Here is a 24,988-nt window from a genome sequence, read left to right as displayed (position 1 = left end):
GCTGATCACACGAAGAAAATGGAACACGGATTCCCTCTTTTTCACACGGAATTTCTACCGTGAGTTTGTTCTTCGGAATCGATGTAATAATATCGTACTTCATGGAGCACGTTAAAGAATCTCTCGACGGTTTCTACCAACATGTCTCGGTGAATGGCGAAACGATTTCTTGGGGTAACCAAGTACTCCTCGAGTGTTTCGAGTCGTCTAAGGTGTGACGCATATAATTTTGTGAAATAATATCTTTTTGTTTTGTAAAACATCCTATCAGCTATGCGCTTTAGGCTGTATAACTCAATTTTTGTTAAAATGTCGCTATATCGAGAAAATCCGCGAGAAGTTTGAATAACACTAATTAAATACATGCTTATAAGTTATATAATTAACTGATACCACTACTTCACACATACGCAAGTTGTAATTTTCTTACGCTTGTAGCTGTCTAGGTATATTTTATCGCCTTGATCGTTATTTAGGGTATAAAATTCCCAGGGTAAGAAATACATTTTTTGCAGCTTTATGACGTTAACAGCGAAGAGATTTAGAACTATAAAAGTAAAAATAAAATTTCTCTTCACCTGTACGTAACCATCAAAATCTCCTCTCATTACGTTCAAGCTATCTCGCGTTTCCGCATACGACATACTATCACCTTAGGATAATACTCCTATCCGTAGCGAATTCCTCGAGCATGCATTACGAGCGCTCATAAACGTCCGCGGTTCTAAAGTTGCAGTCCAGCGGCTGGAACTAACCTAGAACTTGTACATCCAAGTGTACCTATGGTACACACGAAACGCGTTCCAGTCGATATATCGTTCAGATTCTCGGTCGAAAGTATGCTGAACCTCGACGACACGATAGCGGTGAGTCGTGGTGTTTAGAATGATGGCGTCGAGTTAAACTATTTGTCGTAAGAAGCTTCTTATAACCTGCACATTTATGTCCAAGTATGTTATTATGCAGATGAACAAGCATAAAAGAAGGAACAAAGGAAAGAAGATGCTGCATTCTTGTTCAGCCAAACGATCTACTATCTATCTACTGATTTCAAATTGCTACACATCATACGGGCCAGGACTGAGCAGATTTGGTCGTACGGAAGTCTACCGTGAATTACAGCAAGACTGAAATAAGTTTCTGTAATATACATAGACTTGGTTCTCGGTATACCGTAGGGGTCGCAGTTTTCAGGATGCGCAGGTGTGCCGATATGCAAGAGTTTCCTAACATTCCCTTGGCCAGGAAAGTAAAACAACCGTGTGCCTTCGCCGCCATGGTATTACCCGTCTCAGTTGTAACCGCAACGCGTACAGGGGTATCTACTCGTCGTAGATAGGGAATGCGATCGCGGGAAGGAGAACAGGGGGTGGAAGGTGGGAGGGTAGGAAAAAATGTGCTCACCCCGTTCAACGACCGTGCAGTAGTTCCCGGCCATATTTACACAGAGAATAGGGGTGGAGCGTTTTAGTTTTGCATTTGTCCGCGGGGAGGTATGTATAGCAGCGGCTTCGAAAGAGGATCGCGGAGAGAGTACGGGGGTGAAGGTGGATTCGAGAAGTATGGGAGGGTGGCAGCGGACCAGCAATGGAAAAGCCGGCGGGAAGAACGACGAGAGATACAGGACTACCATCTAACCGCTTCAGATAGTATATAGAGGAGAAGTGGCATGGGGGCGGGGGTGGGACAGAGAAGGGAACGACATGGGTGAAGGACGGCGAAGGGGAGGTAGGATCGGGTCCCATGTGCCTGTCACGGTTTTACAAGTCTATAAAAAGAGGAATTTCAGACTGAGTTAAATATTGCTGCCGCCCCTCACTGAATTTCAAACACGCACACGCGTTCATCACTTGCCGTACATGTTATAGAAGAGAGACACACGTGTTCGGCCTTTCGGCTTTCCGGTAGGTACAGAGTAGACACTAAAGGAAAAGGAATCTTCGTCTGTTATTTATGCGATCATTGATTGCCCAATGCCGAATCAGACTTTATGTTTTGCTTGGTCCTTCAGAGGATCCAGTACATGTACACTTGACAAAGACGAATAATGACAAAAGTTATAAAAATTGTTTGCATTTAGTGAGAATTATTATTTCAATATTTTCCAAATGATTAACACAAATAATACTTAAATTATGAAATGTGTTCTTGTGTTTCTCTCGATAACATAACTTCGTAAGTTACTTCATGTTTTAACAAGACCATTCCATCAGTTCCATTGAAAGTTAATGTCATACGGGTAATAATATTATTAACGCTTCCGGATGAATGATTCATTACGATAATTACATCTGCAAATATTTTTAATTGTAATTAAGGAAATTAAATGCGAGTATAAATTAAATTATTAATAAGTTTCCGTGGTTAATTAATTGTAATTATTTCATGTTTGTTTCAGAATTATGTAAACTCTCTGAGCCTTGATAATGTGTTTGGTACATATTTGAATATTATTTTAATTACACATTTTTTCTACTTCATTTGTATAAATGCGTATATAAAATGTAAAACTTAAATGAGACGCACTACGAATGTCACACAAACATATGAGCCGTTACATTTTTCAGAAACGACATTTCTACATTCATTCCTACTTCTTGCACAAAGACTCCGAATTATTCATTGAACTTTGTTAGCACAAACATTTAATCTATTGCAAAAAATATTAGTGTACGAGTAATTGTATAGCTAAACGATCAAGTAGACGAATTTTCTATATCAGTTAATGTAATTCATAAAGATGGTCGAGATAAAAAGAAAGATTTAATCCTTAAGGCGCCTCCTCGTTTATTGAATATTTGAAAAGTATACACTTTTAAACAAGCAAACTTATTTAATATTTAAGGAACAAGAAGTACCCTCAAGGATTAAATCTTTCCCCTTAGCTCGACCATCATTATAAGCTATAGCTAAGAGGGTTGTTCGTACCGCCGAGCCAAATTGGACAAATAGTCCATTTACTTGCAATACAATTACTCACCACTACTTGGACCAACCAAAGCACAATTATGTTCCTATAAACCATTTGTTTCGATATTGTTTTGGTGTATAGCCAATTATTCCAGTATTTGTTTATTACCCCCCCCCCTCCCCCAAAGTATAAAATTAAAATTCAAGAAAGCGTTGTGACGTCAGACGATAATATTTTCCAATGATTTTCGAAAGCAGAGACTTCTGTATTTGTGAATCCAATTGCATGGTAAAATATAAAGGATAAAGCGAAGCTGCACGTTAAGGCTATTCCATGGCTACATGTCAAAGGTTATCCGGGTACGAGTAGTGTAAAGCCATATTACTTTTTCCTCTTTATTTATTAGTAGAAGGAGCAAAAATCCCTGGCAAGGAAGTATTTACCTCAGGTTGACTGGTTTGCGATTACGTTTCTCTAGAAATAGGGAAACAGAGAGCAGAAGCTGACCAAGTAATGTACGTTTAATGTACAACCGTCGTTCTGTCAGACGGTCCATGTGTATAGAATTTGTAAAATGAAAGCATGTAGAAGTCGCTTTAAACTCTGCAGTAATATTTTTTCCTACTCATGAATATTTGGTTCATAATATCGTGTTGATAATAAAAGTCAAGTTCTAGTCTATGAGTAGTCCACTTATTCGTTGAAGATAGTTCCATACAAGTCTTTCGAAGTAGATTTAAGTATGGATAACGTCTGATGTTTCTGATCGAATCTGAATATCAAGAATAAAATGTTAGAGGTTTTTGTTTCTATATTAAAACTCTTATTAAGTTTCTGTTGTTAAATGTACCCTTAACGTTAACTTAAATGCTTAAATTATAATTAGTAGATAATGTAATTACTTCCTGTGTGAAATCGTAATTACGTTTTTATGATCTGTAAAATTTTTTATTACGTTTTATCGTATTACGTAGTGAACCGCGGAATTGGAGAATTTCGTAACGTACATGTTGCTACTGGTTTGATAAAACATCGAAATCGACGTACGTGTATCGAATATTCAATAAAATGAAAGCCCGAATGAATTTAATGCTATGGGGCATAGGTAGGGAGCAAGAGAAAGACATTATGCCCCTCTGTACTGGCTATAGGCCAATTACCGAAGCCAAAGAAAAATTTGATTGCCTTATAAGTGCTGTTACTCCATTTAATTCACAGAAAGCCGTACTTTAATGCGAAAATTGATGCATTAACGTGTAGCGAGTGTTAAAAGCAGTATGAAAACTAATATAATTTTGAAGTCATTGACCTCGAGTTATTCAGATGTAGAAAAACATAAATTGCGAGGTACTTACTGCTAGTGTCTTGTTTTGGTTGGTTTCCCGGAGACGTCGCCCAGTTAACTTTCATCTCCTGTAAAAAAGAATGAAAACGCATTTATTTAAATGTATTATATTTATTTATACAATAAATACATAAAAGGTACCGGCATTCGAATTGTACAAAGAAAGGAACGCATGTAAATGTGACAAGGAAACAAGAAAACGAGAGTGAATGAATATTCTTCTGTATTTACTTTTTTATGTTAAAAGAAGTGGGTACTTAATCAGCACCTTCAGTCGTTGAAAATCGACCGATATAGTGGAAGGAGATTAATAATTCGCGGCACGTTTCTAATTTAAATATCGATTTTCTTTTTCATGGGGTGATCATAAACAGCAAAGTAAAACATTTTTAATCGATTATTTGATGAAAACGTAATAAAAAAGTAACTAAGTTGAAACAGTAGATATAACTTTTATTAATAATATAGTTAAAGGTTTTCAAAATGACTTCCTCTTCCTAATTAACTACTTCACTTACTTGCATTATTTGTTTTTCCAATATTTTAATTCGTAGTTCCTATTTGTTAGTATTATATTTCAAGACAGTTTCAACTTGAACTACTCGCTAGATGAAAATGCTGCAGTTCCAACCGATCGCGTTTCAACTTAATGTCTCAAATATCAGCAACCGTTTCAAACATTATACCGCGACATTTCGTCGCATAATGTCTCGGGACAAAGGTGCTCAATAAAAAAGGGTGTTATTGCTAGCAATATAAGGCAACACATGGAAACGATTAAAATTTGATCCGTCAGCTCGCGTGCTAGACACCTTACAACTTTTTGACCGATAAAGAATCTACATATATGCACATATTTCGCCGTGGATATTCCTTGAACTACTAAATTTTCTAGTGACGAGCAATTCGGTTTATAGTGGATCAGGTTAGTCTTCACTCTTGAATATGGTTGGTGGCCTGTAGCAATAGGAAGCGACACCATCGCCAAAAGGACGTCGGGTGGCGAAAATGGGACGTGTCGGATATCGTCGTGTTCTAACAGATGCCATAAACTGGATTCTTTATGCACCACGGTGTATCTAGTCGCGACATTGTTGATATTCGATAGATAGTAAAAGCCATTTCGGTAAAACCGGTTCCAAGCCAAGGAAGGATGAAGTTATATTAAAAGGCGAAGCAATCCGTAGCCGAGACGAGTTTTTGCTTTATTCAATTTCAGGCGCGAGAAAAAATTGGGCCAATTTGCGTAAATCTTTATCATAATATTCTTTACGGTGGATCAAGTTTTACATTATATGAATAGCTTCTATTTACATAAACATTAAACCTATGGAAATGATCGTTATCTCTGATTAAAAGGTTTACGCCTTCTTGGCAGCGATAAGAGAGGATGTATTTATCAAATTGTTTAAATAGAATTATAGGCTCGATTAAAATGAATTTTTTACTGACAATTAAACGTATAATATATAGATTTGAAATTCCATCTTTGTAATCATTTTCTACAAAAGCAGTTCATGTTAACGTTTACTTTAATTTGGCCAATAATGGTCATACAACGGAAAGGAACGAGCATGTATTTTTGTCAGCGACTAAGATATCAATGGTGTCGATAATCTCCTTTTTCCTGAAGTCTCATGACCGTAATAATGGCTTTTGGTTATACTTATAGTAATTAATGTAGATGAATATTCAAGGTACAATATTTGTTAGGGTAAAGGTGGAATAACAGTCGAACCAGTGAAATCGTAAAAGCTTGCTCTACGATCCCGAGTGTGGACATGCTTAATGGAAAAATAGTGTCACCCGTGCGGGCGATACATCGTCCACCATATCAGTAGTGTTAATACGGTACACGCAACCAGCGTGTGCCGTTGATATTGAATCGTTACTTCTCATTTCCTTACCTGTTCATGTGATAACGGTGACATTCTCCGTCTAATTAATCAGCGAACGTTCCTTTCATTTAAGATCCTCCTTGGATACCGTTTGAATAGAAGTTACATAAACATAGAATAGAAATCCTAACAACCACTTATTCTTGTACAAATAAAATTACGATAAATTTACAATAAAATTCTTTTACAAATAAATACATTCTTACAGATTATAGCTGTATGTTAATATTTACAGTGGGCGTAGGATGTATTCGTACACCGATCAATTTCTCCCAAAAATTTGTGTGAAATTGTAGTTTCTTAACATCTTGTTTTATAATCAATGATATTTTACATATTCTCGGAAATCTCTAAAATAGATATAATCCAAACAACATTTACTAGTTAATATAATTTGTGAAATTAACAAAAGAATGTGAAAAGTGGGTAAAATTATAGAATCAATAAGTATCTGTACGATTCTTATGACGAACCATTTACAGTAGAGTTTGTAACGTAAACACATTGGTTTATTGCTCCGTACGAATTAGAAAACATCATATTTCCAGTGAAGTACTTTTGAACAGTTGTGCGAATACTTATTGCTTCAATATTTCTATCAATCAATTATTTTTTTCTTGTTAATTTCGCAACATACATAAATAGCTATTTTTGTTGTAATCTATCTATTCTAAAGATTTTCGAGAATATGTAGAATGTCATTGTTTATAAAAAATAAGTTAATAAATTACAATTTTGCATAGTTTTTCTGGAAATTGATCGGTGTACGAATACTTTCTACACCCACCGTATGTAATAATATTTAAAATAGTGTTGCATGCGGTATATATTCATTCACAGCTTTAAAAATTGTTACGCGAAAAAAACGAAACGAATGTTTGTAATTCAATTATTTGATAAACTAAATGTTCTTTTCTAAACGAAGACTGAAACAGGTTTGTATTGAGATTGAATGACAGATCCAATTAATTTTTAAATGAACTTCTCATATTTCGAATCTTCTAAATACTATTATAATTGGAAACTGATATTGATTTCAGGCGAAAAAGTGTACGAAAGGAAATAGTATGTGTATTTATTCGAATAAATATGCCTATAGCGTGGTCATTACATACTAATTGAGAATGTAATCATTAGCAACGGTATTCAACAAATTAATTGTTATTCGATGAATATGGAATTTCCATACGAATAAAAGTACAAAGGAATTAATTTACCCAAATCAATTTTATACCTACTTCTTTCCAATATTTATATGTTATGTCAAAAGCATTCTTTGCAAAAGGCAAATGCATATGCAGACGTATTAATTACTACAAATAATAAACAAGAAATAAATTCCCCTGCAGGAAAATAATCTACACATACGTGTAAATAAAATGTAATTGTGTATTTCTGTCAACGTATTATGGAAAAAATATTGGAATCATTTTATTGTGATGTAATTTAGAACATACCTATGCAGTTTAAAAAAATGAACTTACATGTTACAGAATTCTCTTCTCTTATTCTCTAAAATCGTTTAAGAATCTAGAACAAATTTCTGTTACGTTTTATGTAAGTATCTTTTTTCAAATATTATTCTTGTTTATCAATAAAGAAAATAATTATTATAACACTGTCGTATTACAGTTTGAAAACATACGTTTCTGTTCTAATAGAATTCACTAATTTGCTATTACCTAGGAGGACCATAAATCCTAATGTTCGGAACGTATGAATATGGTGGTTGCTAAATAATTAGTATAATTATTACTAACCCGAGGATTAACGCGCTCGAGCAGCAATGTAATATTTATGTTTGGTTCCCGTTGATATCGACAGATGAATATAACATTTCAGTTTATGTCGAAAATCATAAGTCGATAATCGGATAAACACCCATCAGCGAGCGCAGCTTATAGTCGTGGCGCCCGCGCCGGCAGGCAGAGCTGTTCCAGCGAGTTCCGCCGAAGTTCGGCCTTAATAAATGCGAAAAATAATACGGCCACGCCGTAAGTTTGTTTCGTTATTCTAAGTATAGTATATCTGCTACACCTTTCGGGAGTTCCAGCTGACTAGTTACGGCAGATGCGAGGAAAGAACATGAACAAGTAATGTTAAGCGAGGAAACTGTGGCGCATAAAGAGGCAAGGGTAAAGAATACGAGGCTAGGAATAAGTAAGTAAGCGAGTGACTATGTAAGTAAGGAAGTAAGTCTGGTAAGTAAGTTAAGACAGGACGGAGGAGTGCCCAAGACGGTCGGTACGCTAACGTCGGGCCCGCAGTGTGTCTGCAGCAATTTGCAACTTTTAATAGTTAGTCCGGGTTGCGAAGTCGTCTTTCGGCCCCGTGCCCGTCCTTTTATAGTTTATACAAGAGGGGCAGAAAGTTTATATGTGGCAGTTTTGAACAGTTAATGCGAGAGCGGGTCATGCCCACCTCTAACATATGTCATATTTACGCTGGCTGTCCCGCGAGGCGCGCCGTATTCGATGAACAAGAGATTTCTTACTTCGAAATTAAGAGATACTTGATGAGATACAAGAGGGCCCTGGTAATCATTCAACTATATACTTAAGGCTGTAATAATTGCTTTCTGGATATAAAAAAATACGATATAAAGAAACTGCGATTAAATCTTTACCTTTCAACCGAGTTATATGTTGCCTCGCTTTACGACTGCGAGGAGGAAGTGGAGACGAGTTACGCATATATTTTTTATTTTCAGTTACGTAAGGGAAGACACCATTTTTACGGTTCGAACCGTTTTTTCATTTTACATTTTGATAAAATTAACAATTTAAGTGAAAAGTAGCGAGACAGAATTCAAAATATTAACGAAGACGTCTGTGGGAATTCACTGAAATCTCTATTCGATCCAGGACAGAACGTCACCTTACATGTTCGTTAAACAATTCCATCTTACCTCTACTAGATTCCATTGGGCCAAACAATTAAATTAAAATTTACTACAATTACGATTTGTAATCTATGGCGTAGTGATGCAAAGTGTAATTCTGGCATCTGATCATAATTTGATATCCAGAGGGCTCGATTAGAAGCATTGTCCATGTCGGTCTTTCCGCAGAGTATCAAACCTGGGTAAAGCGCGTTACACTCGAATGCAGAAATTCCTAGGCGCGACATGGCACTTTAATGCGAGGCTTAAGCGGCTGCGGGGAACCAATTACATATTGCAGACGCGAAGGCAGAGCTACTGACCATGGGCATCGGCAGGAAGTCGGGCTGAAATTGCAAGCTGCTGCACTTTTGACCTTAACTGGCCGGTCGCCTGTCGGTCAGAAATTTATTGTCCTATTATCGTGATTGATGCGGGGTCGACCAGCCACCAGCTACTATCTTATATAAGTACATTTAATGGCGTAAGGTCGTTTCGGACTTTCACATGATGAAGGGAAGCCGCTTCTTCCGTTGTCGTCCGACATTACGGTCCGTTGAAGCCATCCCTGCGCAGGGGTTGCTTGTACGTTTCCTTACTTATATCTTCTTATTTTGAAACCACATGGCGCCATTAGTCGCCGCGGCACCACAGACGTTTCTCGCCTGCTGCGGTAATAAGTCACGGAAATAGTATCGTAAGGAATTTACGCGTTCCACAGTTGCATTCCCAGAGAAGGGCCTGCGCCCATATACATTTTAGGTATTTTCTAACCTCTGCGACTATCGTCCGTCACGATTGGTGCATAAATTATCATCAAGATCGCCGAGGAGGAAAGGACTCGCGACCGAGTAGTGTCTACTATCAAAATGATATATCAATATACAAATTTAAAATTTCATGAGTTTTACATTTTTTTGGACGGCTGAGATAGTTTGCCCACGACATCTCATGGCTTATATATATTATTATGGAAAATATTTGTCTATTGAAAAAAAAGTCAGATCTGAAGGTGTTAAACAAAATGTCCTTTAACCAATAATTTTTTATCTGATTATTTCAAATAAACGTGATTATATAATTGTGGTATAGTATAGTATAGTTTAGACTATACCATATTCTACGTTTATGAAATATTCCTTCAACGTAAATAGAAATAACCAATTGTTTACTGTAGAAATTCAATTACATTGTCAGCAAATAAACAAAAAAACAACTTAAATAAATGGAAGGCTAGCAATTTTTCATATTCAAAAAACGCAAATTGAAATCAGGGAACAGAATCTATTACCAGTTTTCAACTGCATTTCTTTTCCTCAAACTGACAGACTTTCAAGCTTGCGCTAATTTAACTTGAAAGATTGTGAGTAGAGAGGTTAGCTCGAGAACTTTATTAATCTTTTCTTTTCCTTTCGCCACTTCTCTGTCTCTACCGAAAGTTCGTAGGTCAATTTTTAAACCAGTCTATATAGTTCCGCAGAATTACAATCGATTCAGTGCCCAACCACGGCACAACTTCCCACGTGCTTCTGTGCACACAGAGAAAGTATTTCTTTATGTCAACTTTTCCTCTAGTCTACTATTTATTCATTGATCAAACCATTTACCTTTCGGTGGCGACCGGACAACTTTGCGTTGTTGTTCAATAAGTTAGAGAAACTCAACTGAAATCCCAGGTAAGCGCGCGCACGCTGTGACACTGATATCAATTCGTACGTGTGCGCAGAAAACTGCAGTTTAAATGATTTTTGTCAAAGAATGAATATAGTTAGGTAGTTGGCGTTAATACTACATTGCTTCTCAGAACCTTTAACACATTGGTTGCCATATCTAAACAAAGAAAATTTCCTCTGGGAGCAACCACTTCCGTACCTTTTACCAGAATTGCTTGGGTACCAAAGAATTCTATTTGCTCACTTCATGGCCACAATTTGTCTTTTCGTACACTTTAACGAATTTTTTCTTTATTTTTATTTTTACAATTAATTCTAATCTCGATGGTTCGGTATTCGGTTTCTTTGAATTCTTTGTGTTTTATAATTGGAATTTCCATAGGAATTAATATTGTAGGCCTAGAAAATTATTGAGTTGAATTAAAGAAAAATTGATAGTTACATGTAGATTCCAGGTATGTATCGTTAAATAGAAAATCATTTATTTAAAAACTAAATGTACGTGTAGTTTGAATGATTTTAATCGTTATGAGAGGAAGACGGATTGGACGTATTATTGTATGACTGTGTACGTATGTATAGTTTTTCTGTTTTAAATTCAATGAAGCATCTCTTTTTGCACTACATTTTTTTGTGACATCCTTTTATATCTAAAGATCGATATGAACCGAATATCATTGGAATAAATTACACGATTCCATAGTTACACTATTTAATATGGCACGGTTCCTGTCTGCACTCTCGCAACGAGATGGTGCCGAGTGCGAAGTGTTGAAACTTGTTTTGTATATGTTATTACGAAGACTTGAAAAGTCGCGCGAATTCCTACACTATCACGGAGGATTGTTCTATTAGCAAGTTTGAGAACCTGCATTAAGGCGGATAGTTCTTCCGTGCGCGGGCTGTAGTTGGTAGAAACGGTGATTGTATCCGTTTCAGTAGTGTGTGCTCCTCGTTGAACGGAGGAATACTCCGCCATACCGCACTGGGCTATGATATATGATTATGCCGCACGCCCCACGTTCATATCTTATTATGTATTACTACTACCGTACACACTCGCATTCCCATCCAAACGGGCCTATATATCCTGACCGGTAGAGCGGCTTCGATTTGTTCTTTCCTCGCGGTTCGTGCGGTTTATCAACGTGCACTCGGACAAAGAAATTCACGGCGTATCGTATGGTTCGCTCGTCGATCGAGGGGGCCAAACGCTGGAGAGATGCACTTCTGCAATTTTCGATACCAACATGCTGGAAGAATTTACGCTCGCGAAATATCGTCATACGGCGTTTCGATCCTTTATAGGTTTTGTACTTTAGTGCTTTCATTCGGCACAAGCAGCAATAGAAATTATTGGAGAAGAAAAGAAATGATAGAAGCAATTACATATGTTTAATACATTCATACCTTCGTATACTGTGAGTTATAAAATTATTCTCACGTATAAAACAAGATTTTGTTGAATGATGAAATAAACTTTATAGGATGAAGAATGGTTGCTTTGGACTAAATTGTTTCCTTAATTCTATTATGTTTAGTAACAGAAAGAATGGCAGTTGTCATTGGACAAGTGATTAAGAATAATAATCAAATTAATTGTTTTCTAGAAGGAGATTTATAATTTTGTTTTTTTTAATAAAATACAAGTAGTATGGTAGTATTTTATTATTCTTTTGCTTTACGTTTAACCTGAATCTTGGTATAAAAATAATACACTACAAAAGACGTTCGCCAAGTCGGTTCGTGTTTTTAGTGACTCAATAGCGCGGACCATTAGAATTTTCGTTCAAGTTTCGAGGAACATTAATGATTGTTTGGAAATTCTACGTTCTATATATAGTCTAGGTAACTGATGAACGCGAAAGGTCGATCACTGATGCAAGGCGCACGGTTTCGGTTACCTGAGTGCAAGATTTATGACGGGGTAAAGGCAGAAAGGTAACCTAGCGTATGCTTCGCTAGTTTCACTTTCTGCTAAACCCTTTGACTACCGCGCGCTTGAAACTGAAAGACCTCACAGTGTATAGAACGAGACCGGTCATGTTCCAAGCAGAAATATAGATTGTTGTTGCAGCTGTGACGCAAATAACGTTTCCTTGTAATGTTTTCCTAATTAATTTCGTTGCCGTAATTTACTTCAAACATCTCCACTCTACGTTTATTCATTTATGTATTTATGAGAGCTCTCCCCTAAAACACGTGCAATGCGATACATGGATACACGTGCAATGCGATACACGGATACACGTGCAATGCGATACACGGATACACGTATCACGTGTATCCAGTTATACATTTACGAGACACGGATATCAGTATATACGTTTGTCATCATTGAAGGTTTAATTAGGTTCAACAGCGATCAGAAATCAGAAATGCAAAATTACAATTATAATTACCCTAACTTCGAATGGACGACCAACGTCCTAACCCTGAATTATTTGCTCCGCGTTTTCTATGTCTTTCGAATTTCGAGGCCATCGATAATGTTTCTTCGCTATTTTCGTACAATTCGACTAAGCAAATGCAGTTAGGAACGATCAGTATTCGTACAGCAATGGAAACGGGAATGAATGCCGTAGGGAAGGTTTCTGAAATCAAAACTTGAGCGAGAAGTTAACGAAATGAAGTGAATTTGCATAAACTTCTTTGATTAGAGAGCGACAATCCAGAAACGAGCTACTAAGTAAATTTAACAAATTTCTATCTTGGCACGTTCTACTGTACATGTAGCTGAACAAAGTCAAAGAAAAATTTACATACTGTATACATTGGTAGCGTTAGTGTGGTTCACAGATACACGTGAGAGATTGTATGTATTTAATTTAAATTACAAGACATAAAATGCTGGCTTTTGTTATATGTACAGAATGATTTCAGAAACTGGAACAAGTTGTAGGTCACTTCCAAATGTAGATAAATAAAATTAGAGCTAAAAAGAATTTAATTTCATAGGCCATGCTATTTTTATTTGGGGCAAGGATGTAAGTGTAATATGCACTTGCAATTGTTTCTCAAAAACGAACCATGCATTTTTTATTACATGGATTGCTGAGCCATTCTGCATATAATAGTATATTTTTGTATCTTTAAGTCTTAATTTGTTTCTTCAAAATTTTATTTCTAGTTCCAACAAGTTGACTAGAAAATAAAATAATCCAAAATTTAGAAGGAATTAGGATAAACTCAAAAAATTTACTAAAGAAATAAACAAATAACAAAGATGTTTAAGCATATTTCAAAGCTAGAGATTTTTACTTCAGAACTTTTGTCATTTAAAATGTTCCAGTCGATTACAACCATATCTTGTGCAAATATCTTAATAAGCATTGTACTTTGAATTTATGATCTTACTAGGTGTTTCATTTGTCCAGATATCCTACTATTAAAATCCTTCTTCAGAAATATCAAAGAAGGGAACAATTACATTTATAATCCAAGCTTTCTTGAATAATCGCAAAACTGCGACAGATCCGTGTACTGAATGCAAAGGATTAGTTGTTATTAGCGTTTCCGTTTGAAGATGCTACAACGTTTTTTTCTCATGTTTTTCTACTATGCACTTTTATGAGAAGCACGAAAGCAGTTAATCCGAATATACCCTCAGTTTCGCAGTATTTCATTGCGTATTCATTACTGTTGCATTACAAAGTTGATCAATTACTCGATTAATACTCTACGCATAAATTAAAAATACAATTGGGAATAAAGTTAACTTCGTATGTGGATATTATTATAATATAATTGAAAAATAACGCTGGTGTAAAGTTACTGCTGGAGACAGTTCTCAAACTTTTCAAAGGAATACTTTTTATAACATTCGGCGATTTCACTTTCTCTGTGTTCGTAGCAACAAATCGTTTCCGTTTCATGATTCCACACATTTGCAAAGAGTTAGAAAAGAACAAGATTGTTTGGTTAGAAGTGGCGGGGTCAAGCGCCATGTTGTTTTTCACTAAAAAACTGTTAGACAGACAAGGCCTTGTCAGCCTTGCGGTAAAAAATTTTTGCTTTTCCACATGGCTTTGTGTATTCAACAGTTTTGCAACATAAAACACAATGCCGTTTGTTCCCCGCCCTCTCTACTCGATATTATTTTTTTATTACCACGACAGAAGAGAATCACGAAAGGGAAGCGATTTGTTGATGTGGACAAAGTGAAAGAAACATTGCTGGAGGCCATAAACGGTATTCCCGTTTAACAGTCCAAGAACTGTCTCCAGCAGTGGAGAAAACGTTGGGGCAACCGCATTGATTTACATGAAAACTACCTCGAAAGCCCATAGAATACACATTTCTAAGCTTTGAAAAATATATTTCCGGTTACTTTTACCTTTTTGTATATTTATTAACGTTTCATAAAGTTTCTTGAAAATAATGGCAACGATAATAATTACTGCGTTTGAATTCTGTAATTTTGCAAAAATCGTCTGCGTTGTGGATTTATGCTTGCAACTAATGATAGATTAAATGCTCCTTGATCAGCAGCAACATGTTCGTTACTGCACACGAAAATTGCAGTTTCGATGAAAACGATATTACTATACCAAATACGGGAAAGGTTGTTTTTATATTCACTTATACGAGTAATTGCCGTTGTAGGGGTTTAAATGGTACTTTAAATGCTTGTCGACGAATGCGTTGATATAATGGTTAATAGAGCACTCAAAATATAGCCCCCTTCTGTACTCTGTGTGCACCAGAACGTGGAAAAGCTACGTCAATAGCGTTGGTAACGCGGTAAGCCGCTATTATACGCAATGCTGTCGAAAGGATTTGGCAGTTTTCACTAATATTCGTTAATCTGTTTGCGCAGGGACACTTATTGCTAGGACTAGGAAATGCAAACAAACTGAAAAATCGACTACAGTTTATACCGTGGTCGATAAGATTCGTGTCATTTCTCAACGCTAAACCCACCAGTCAAATGGCTCCGCCAACACTCCGCTAGGTGGTACGGTAAATTCATCATAATTCAGATTTCTATGAGCTTAAACCAGACACGCCGTGTACTGAATGCAAAGGATTAGTTGTTATTAGCGTTTCCGTTTGAAGATGCTACAACGTTTTTTGTTTTCTGACGCAACCGAAACATGATATTTCCATTTTAAAACGAGACAAATGTTATATTTCGCCGTAAATGGAAGGAAAACACTAAAATTTGAAAAGTAGAGGTTACTGTTTCCCTTCCTGGGAGGAAAATCCTCTTTGAGGCTCGAGAGCAATTTGTGACCAACACACAAGCTCGATCGCCACGAGATATGCATCCCATGTGTCTCGTATCGACCATTTCTTTAATAATAAAACATCGATCCCCGTAAATCCCCGTTTTCGTTAGACTATGGTAAGCGCATTGAACGTCTGTCTATGTCAGCGATTCTGGGGAACGAGTAGTTCCAAATTAAAATATGCCAGGTGAAACAATGTTCTCGTGGAAAGGGCGATAAGGAAAGGAGGATAAAGAAATAATTATTCTCCTTCCATTTCATATGCTTAGCTTCGTTGCATTTTCTACTCCATACAAAATTTATTTAGCTGCGCGGCGATTTAAAATTCCATATTGTTGCAGAACCCTTTCTGGAACAGTACCGGTTAGTTTTCACGCGAGAAATTAAAATTTTCCTTTCGCGGCATAGCGAAAATGAAAATGAAAATGTGTAACGAAGAACAAAATTCGCGGATAGGAGCAGAATGAAGCGAGAAGAACCAATTGCGAAATTTGAATATTCTATTTGGCAAAATTCTCGAGGTAGAATGATGCGGTCGAAATGGGGTTGACCTAAAAAGTACATCACAAGTGAAGAAACTGGTTTATGTAAATCGTTCTTCAATCGCTTTTCCGATTGGCACCCGCGGATACGTTACACTACAGTTGAAAATACACGAAACAACGGAAAGAAAATAATGGAAAGAAAGGGGCGTTGAGAAGTATATAAAATATGCACAGGGTGTCCCTAGTTTTAGTGTCAAGACTTTGGAAGCATGTAGGGCAATGATAAACTAAGAAATAAAGTCCTTTAGAGATTTGCTCATTTTTGCTATCACTTATTTGATACGGACACTGTTCAAAATGATGATCTTTTGCTGCGATGGATGGTTGGAAAAAAAATTGGTTCGGCGTATGGCTGAATATATGATACTCTAATTCGTCAAAATTCAAAGATTTTTCGTCATTTTTCGCGTGAATTAGTAACTACGAAATTTAACAAAAATATATGCAAAAAGCCAAGTGCCCGAACTGTAAACATATCCAAGTCAGATACGGGACAGTACCTTCTACGAATGAATTTTTAGCATTAAACCGCCGGTGACCCGCGCAAAACGCAGTTTGGTCATAGTTGAGACAGTAGAGCGACGACAAGCGATGCGCCACGCATTCCTCACAGAAAGCACGTATTCGGGAGCTGAGCTTAAGCGAGAAAGCTGGGGCATGCTTTTGGTACGAGCCTCTCTTCGTAAGCACCTACCCCATGGAATGCGTTCCCCTTCAAGTGGCTGCTCGTCTCCCAAAACATTCTAAACGCGTGGCTAAGCTCTTCTTTCTCATCTAGATATCTAGACAGGCAACTGCGTACACACTTCTCTCGAAAAATTAATGTATTGATCCTGATAATCTAGATGTCGATGTGGAACAATGGTATAATATGGATTTCACAATATATTTTTATTTAGATCAAATTAATCGAGTTTGTTAAAAGTCACCATCTCAGTACCTGATTGATTTTACTACTTCATACAAATAATATTTCAGAATTTGTCATTCTACACAATTTACATACACTTTAGAAAAAACAAAATTCAATAAAGTACACGTAGTTACAGTTTCTGAATAAATTGGTGACTTTCACTGTATAATCGAGAACGCAGATATGATAACCGATTTTGGATTTCTACTGCAAAATAATGAACGTAAAATATTGAATCGCACTCTATGGCAAACACGTAAATAAGTAAACGGCTGAAACAGTTGTGTATGGTAATTGTAAATCTACTAAAAGCAGAAATTCTGTTGAAAGCAGAATTCACATCAAACATCAGAGAAAGCTGTTCGGGCACAGCGTTTACATTCAAAATTCAAGGATCATGCGCAGTCTTTGTTACGTATTGCAACACTTTACCGAAAACTGATTTTTACGGTGTGCAGTAACCATAATATAATCAACTACAGTATAGCCTAATAAATTCAATCTACAGATAAGTTCTTAGATTCTGCGATAATTTAGTTTAATTTGCTAGTTGTGTTTTGCATTTATTAAAATTTTGCAATTGATACGAGTTTAACTGAAGCGTCACGGTGCCAAGGTATCGTTAATATGACATAATTATGTGAATGAAATACAAATCGGAGAGTATAGTACATTTTATTGCGTAATTATGAACCGAGATAGTTGATACCCGTATTGCGACACACTTAAGAGATATGAAGCTCCACTGAAGTTACCCGTGTGTCTTCTCTACTGATCCCTAGGGCATGATGAGACTGTTGCGTTGATTACGTCAGGAAATAAAACACCTTGAATGGTTTAATTCTAAAGTGTATTCTCCATAACGCTTATTATTACCTTGATTTAAAAGAAATGCCATCGGACGGGTCGTGCATCGCAGTGAAGTCTAACGATCTGGAATTTAGTTTCCAAAGGATTAAGTGATTTCATAAAACCTTAAACATCATTGGATTATTCATAAAAACTCACTATGTCAATATGTTCCAGATGGTAAAATTATGGTTTTTTAACGAATAAAATACTACATTTTTCATACAGGAAGGTAAGGACTGTAACAGTCGCTCGCAGTAAGGATGGGACTGAAAACGAAGGGGCGCTGACGGCAGATAACTTCCTTTGTTTCCTTCAACCGTGTGTTTTCCCTTCAACTCGGCCCCATCTCGCGCGACAAGACGAAGGAGCACCGGGTTTTCTTTGACTGGCAGTGCTGGGACGAAAGGTGGCGAAACGCTACAGCTACCGAAGTCAAACGGTGAATACTTCTGTCGATATTTAAATTCCGCGTCGAAAGACTACGACGAAAGGAATGACTGCGACGACAAGAAGGGCGAACTCAACGCGCACGCCTCACAGACGTTGCTTCCTCTGACTTTGATCCTTTTAGTAATTACATTCTTTCAATTCGAAGGCAGAGAGAGAACGTCGGGATGTTTTCGGCGTTCCACCCTCGAAAATCTCTTTTATATTATATATTACGAGCCACAAATCGCGCATGCGCTTCAAAACGTCGTGTTTGCGAAGATGTATGAGAAATGTCCTGCCCTAACAACGATTTAGCTTCAATTAAAGAAGTAAAGGTCTGTTCTAGATACCGCACAGTTCATTCGATTTTCCCACGGTTTAACATCTAAACGAAATTTCTTTTATAAAAACGTAATTCATGTAGTTTATATTATATTCGCCATGCTTAACTTTTGCAATGATATCGGCACTCACCGTTCATGCATAAAAGGGGCTTTACAGAACAGTATTCGATATTAGCTCATTCGTTGAAAATATAATCGCTACAATATGGACATTTGCATATTATAATTCGAACCAGATATTCCGTTTCTTATATATGTTAACTAGCATGACGTGTGGAATATTTCGCAATTAATTAACTTTCATAAAATTGTAGAAACAGGTTAAATTCGTTTAAATTAACTTATTGAAATATTATTTCAATGCAAATTTTCAGCATACCTGATTAAAATTGAGCCTTCACTTGAAAACTGTATTCCGAAGGTTCTACGGACAATATCTTCCAAATAGGAAATATAAATTTGAGGCACGTTTTGCACAGACGTGAAGACAATGGGACTCGATAAATGTATTGGAATCGAAAAGTAATATAGTACGACATGAGACGAAAGACGTTAGGTAAAGAATTAAATAAACTGCGAGCCACGTCGAAGGTTGGAGAGCTTTTAGAGGATCGTCTTCTAGACAAGAAGCCCGGTCCCTAAGGGCCCGCTTTGACATTCTAGAAATAAGTACCTTCCGCACATTTGGCAATTTCTGCCCATGTCCAGATTAGTTTTCCACTCACCCGACGATTCCATATAAGACACACACTATAAATAATTCTGTTAGTATTTCTATGAATGTTTGTATAGTTTACGTGAATACAATCTCGAGAATTACTGACGATTTTTAGAATAATTTCTTCCTTCGCTGACGTAAAAATACATCATTTGTAATAGTCATCGTTTGTATTTCTCTGAACTAATTCATCTAAACTTTAGTACTCAAACAAACATATACATGGTTGATTTCTATCGTCACGTTGATTTTTATATTTGTTCCTTTTATATCAGAACCATGGATATAAAAATATTCACTTGTCGAAATAAACATGTGTGTTAATCTGTTGAATATTGATCCTAACTTTATACCAAAACAACAAATGTGTACGTTAGATAGCTCCGGTGTTAACACTCTAAGCTTGATTTATGAACGTGGATTATTTGTCCAGTTTAGCAATCCCAAAACTTCAATATCCAGAATTTATCGATTCGCACATTCATGGTTCTGACATTATGAAGACAATATAATCATCATCCAAAATTTTTATTGTCAGTAGAGTGATTGATTCTTGTGTGGAAATTTTAATCCAAAATCTGTACAATTCATAAATAATATTAACTGCTTTTAAACAGTAAATAAGAAAATATGAAAAATGAAAACCATATTACGAAATAATTTTTTCTATGAATTATATAAACATGGAACGTAATCAAACTTAAAATCAAGCGATAAAGAATCATTATTTGGTTAATATTTCCATAATTGGAAAGTCTATTAATAAAATAGACAGTATAGTGACCATGTGCTGTTCGTGTATCTTGGCTGGTGTCTATTATATATTTCCACATCCACGAAACAAAACATTAGGCTTAGAAAGGCATCAATAATGCGTCGACGAATATGCCTGGAAGTTCATTCTTCTGATCGTCACTGAAAGTATTCGACAGATTTTAGTCAAACGCGTAAATTGGCTCAGCGGAACCACTGTTACCGGTGGTAGGTATCAGCGAAGGTAAATATCGAAAGTGGCTTTTATACAACGAACTGGAACAGTTTGATGCATCGAAATCAGACTACACCGCACACTCTTCCGCGTACCACGGTTACAAGCATACCCATTTAATGCTTCCATACAATGTTTCCGGGCACAAAGTGTAGCCAGAACGCCGCGTATACTAGGCCGGACCATTCTTCCGGAGGAAAAATTTCCATGGCAAAGTCTACGGACCCAGATAACATAGAAGCGCGATGCAGGGGCTGCTGAGAGGATAGGAGATGCGGCAGAAGGGAAGAAAGCAAGGGAGGCATCTGGGCAGGCTCGCATGAATGTTTAAACCGATGTTTTACGATGGCTTTTTGTTTCGCGTGTTTTATTGAGCAGAGAGCGGATATTCACGTCAATCTCGCTCTCTGGCAATCCGTGAGAAGCAACGGAGGCTATTCCGATCTCTCTTCCACCTTTTCTCCGCTGCTACCGGTCCACCCTTCTTCTCATTCGCTGCGTCTATCTCCTTCTACTATTCCCTCTGAATCTCCGGTCCTCTACCATTTTTCATAAAACTTTCAGCATAACCCGGTGGTGTAGATATACGTAAGCGACAGCGGCACCCGAGTACCTCGAAGGAAGATTTTATAGGGTTATAGATTAAAGCTTGTAACCTTTTGTACTTCTGAAAGGCTGTTTAACGCGCAAGAGAATACGCAATATCATTTTGATTATGTGTAACGGAGGTGACTTTTTGTTTAAATGGAGAATTCCATGGGATATTGACCGTGTGTAGAAGGAATTGAAAATTCTTTGTACCAAGTTCGTTGCATTATCGTTGCCAAATTGTTAATATTTTTACCACTTACGAGGTATAGGTTTCGATGTTGCGTCTGTATCGCTGAAGTAGACGAAGACACTTACTATAGCAAATTGTGGTACCAACGTCTAGAGTGCACTCTATTATTCTAGGGCCTACAGAGAGATGCAACATGTTTATCAGACCATTCTGGATATGTAATTTTTCAGTTGTATGCTACAAACAATCTTAATATTATCAATGTCGGGTTGTGCTTGCGGTGACCCGTACACAACTCGAAAAGAATTTTACGAGGTCGTAAATCTCGCTCACGCGCTGTCGCGACGACAGACAAATCGGTTTGTTTGTGTCACGCTTGTGATATAGGATTGGTTTAATGTATGGACCAAATGTTGACACTTTTCGTTAAAATCTACAAAGAATTTGTTTGAATAACTTTCCTATGTCTACAAGAGTTGTTCAGACAACTTTAGAGATATGGTACGTTCCACTATTTTTTGGTAGCTCTATATAATTGCATAGTTTCACGCTTGCGAAATTCAAGGAACAACATTTGGAAATTTAAGCACTCGCACGACTAATTATTTGATAAATACAACTAAATCATTAAGCGCATCCGGCACAAAGAGGTTGGAAGAACAGCCCGATAACTCGCGCTGGAGAGTACCCTTTGTACTCGAAACAAAAGAAGTCTATCTCTAATCCCACGGGATGTTTCTTAACTACAAGAGGCAAATGAAGAAGATAATGGCCCAGGAAGGAACGGCAGCTTCCTTTGGGTTTGACCTCCACGAACGAAAACCCTGAGGGTCTTTGTCTGCAAAATTAAATGATAAAAACATGTCATACTTCCGCATCACCCAGGCTATGTCCTCGATCCTCCTATTCACCTTATTCGTGCCATCGTCCTTTCGCGTGCCTCGCCTCCTTATCCCGTTGTTCTGTTTTAATAAGAGATTTCTCTCAAACATAAAGACTTTCTCGTTTGTACCCTCCTCGTTGTCAGATACTTTCCCATGGACTGTGCATCGTGATAACATGGCATTTCTTTTACACCGAAAATTGAATGACGTTTTGCATTGATCCGCGAACGAATATCTACGCCGCGCCGTCGAACAAGGGCGAACAGTGGGACGTAACGAATAGTTCGTTAAGCACGCCGGTTTAAAGAATTTTTAAAGTGAAATTTTACTCAAATGCAAATTACATTTTGTTCGCGGATTCAAGACTCACCCTTTCTATTTTGATAACAGAAGTATCGATTGAAACATTCATAGTTTCTGATCACCGTTCCAGTATTTAATCTAGTCCTTTTCAAAATGTAAAGGCACATCATGTAAAAAAAGAGACTGATCGAGTCTGGGTACCTAATCACACCTGTGTACGGATGTAAAATTCACAATTTCTTGGTTATTTAACTACCCACTGCTGGTCCAAACTACTATAAAGGCAGAGCAGTGTTAGGAAACGTTTGAACTGAAATCTAGCAGATATGCATATGCATAGTGCATGTCGAAGTAGATAAAGTGATCGAACGAGCACATATGCATGCATGTATGTACGTTGCGATCGCTCCGCAGGGGACAAAAAATTGAATTTAAGGTCCCCATAAATTTACATCTCGATCAGAATACTTTGCCAGAAAACGATACAAATAAAAACCGAATCCTGTCGATTAATAGCTCGACTTTATTCAAATACGCGCGTCCGAACTCGTAGAAAATTTTTAAATTCTAATCCACGTCGTGCTAGTATCGTTAATACATATAAATTCGTCAACCAATGGAACTCCAGTTCGGGTACATGGCGCATGTCGTTTATGATGTTTCAATCATTGTTACGGCTCCTGACTGTATGCGAAACGGCCGTGGATTAAAAGCTGTCGATTCGTCGAATCCCATGAAGCAGTGCCGACCATCAATTTCCACGGATTATTCTTGCAATAAAGAGGATCGTGTGTCAGATGCCTGTCTCGCTATTCTTCTCTCCCCCTTCTTTGCTCGCTTTGGTTTTCCGTTCCATTCTAGTGTCTTCGACAAAGCTTCGCATACGAGCCCTCTCCTTTTCAGTACCGAATCCAATGTTCATGGAGTATACTCCTTTGAGATACACCGCGGTCGAATGTCAACTGGAACTGATTCAACAGCATCGTGTCGAGACCAACGCACAGTCTCGTACATCCTCGATCTAGCTGGCCAACAGTTAATTTGGTCAAACTCGTTTCAGGTGAAAATAAATTGTTACCTGTTAGAGTTGGATATTTAGGAAACGCTGGATTGGATCCTTGTTCTGTAGCTATACTGTGTAGAGTGTATGGTCAATTGAAACGTAATCGCCTTTAATAGCCCATGTTTCTTTCTTTTGGTGATTTTTGTTGAACAATTCAATTCCTATTGAACAAATAACGCATTGAATGTTGTTTATCTGTTATTTATTAATGGAAATTTCTAGATAGTTTTGAATTTTGCTCATCTCTATTCCCAGGGCTGTATATGGTTTGACCAAAGCTGCATCGGAGGAAGCACCGATTTCTGCTTGAACTCTCCTCCGTTGTCTTTCGTTTGATTCCACCGTCGGCTGTCTAGAACACGCGCAAAATCGTACACTCTAACCCCGAAGCTACTCAAGTCTTTGTATCCTTAAGCTTTTTGCAGCGGCCCCGTTCCTTTATATTGAATTGGTGCGCAGCCAAGGACGACAGATGTCAGGGGTACGCAGAAAAGTAGGAATATTTATGTACGCAGAGGTAACGTCGGTCTCGCTGTTACGATGAGAAACGTTTTCGTTAAGGTGGATTGAAATGGTAATTTCTTCGACGGCAAAGTGCAATAGAGTAATGTCGTTAAAAATAAGATATTGAATATACACGGTTCCTTTTGAGACATTTGCTTTCATGTCTGCGGTATTTTTCCAGGGATACAAACGATAAAAAATCGTGGTCTCTTAGTCGTTTTACCAGTTACCTTCCTTCTACTTGGAAAGGATATTCTTTAATACTTTGTTTGTATACGAATAAGTGCGACACGACAAATTTACACGGGGATAGTGTTAATCGAGATTTACTTTACTATATTTACTCTTGAGTTGTAGAGTATTCATATTATTAAATATTTATAGTACGTTATAAATATAATGCTGTATGTAAAGGAAAATTATTGTCTCTCGTAGGTTAGAATAACAAGTATAAAATAATTTTCAATACCTTCATGATTACGTAAACCATGTACATAATATGAATAAGTATGACCAATGAAACAAATGGAACATAATACTGCAACTTTTAGAGTTGATCACAAGTAACATTTCGCTTTTTCCTTTTTTTTTTCTTTTTCGAGAATTAAAAGTCTTACCAGGATGAAAGTACATCATCTGGACGAGAGAATTTAAATGTTAATTTACACGCACATTGCGCAAGAGTTCGCGAACGTTTGCTTACCGTCGTGTAACGAATGTGTTTT

At 37.1% G+C, this 24,988-nt stretch overlaps 1 protein-coding gene across 4 annotated transcripts in view; it reads right to left on the bottom strand.

Annotated features, from left to right (window-relative positions):
- LOC128890579 (nucleolysin TIAR) overlaps positions 1–24,988 on the bottom strand; it is a 501,564-nt gene that overhangs the window by 290,952 nt on the left and 185,624 nt on the right. For all 4 annotated transcript variants that reach the window (XM_054149221.1, XM_054149220.1, XM_054149219.1 and 1 more), the window contains one exon: positions 4,267–4,324. In XM_054149221.1, coding sequence (XP_054005196.1) covers positions 4,267–4,324 — 58 coding nt within the window. The remainder of the gene's footprint in view (positions 1–4,266; positions 4,325–24,988) is intronic.

The sequence above is a fragment of the Hylaeus anthracinus genome, unplaced genomic scaffold (assembly GCF_026225885.1).
Source record: "Hylaeus anthracinus isolate JK02 unplaced genomic scaffold, UHH_iyHylAnth1.0_haploid 12001, whole genome shotgun sequence".
NCBI lineage: Eukaryota > Metazoa > Arthropoda > Insecta > Hymenoptera > Colletidae > Hylaeus > Hylaeus anthracinus.
Note: the sequence above shows the minus strand (reverse complement) of the source record. Positions and strands in the feature narration are given on the sequence as shown.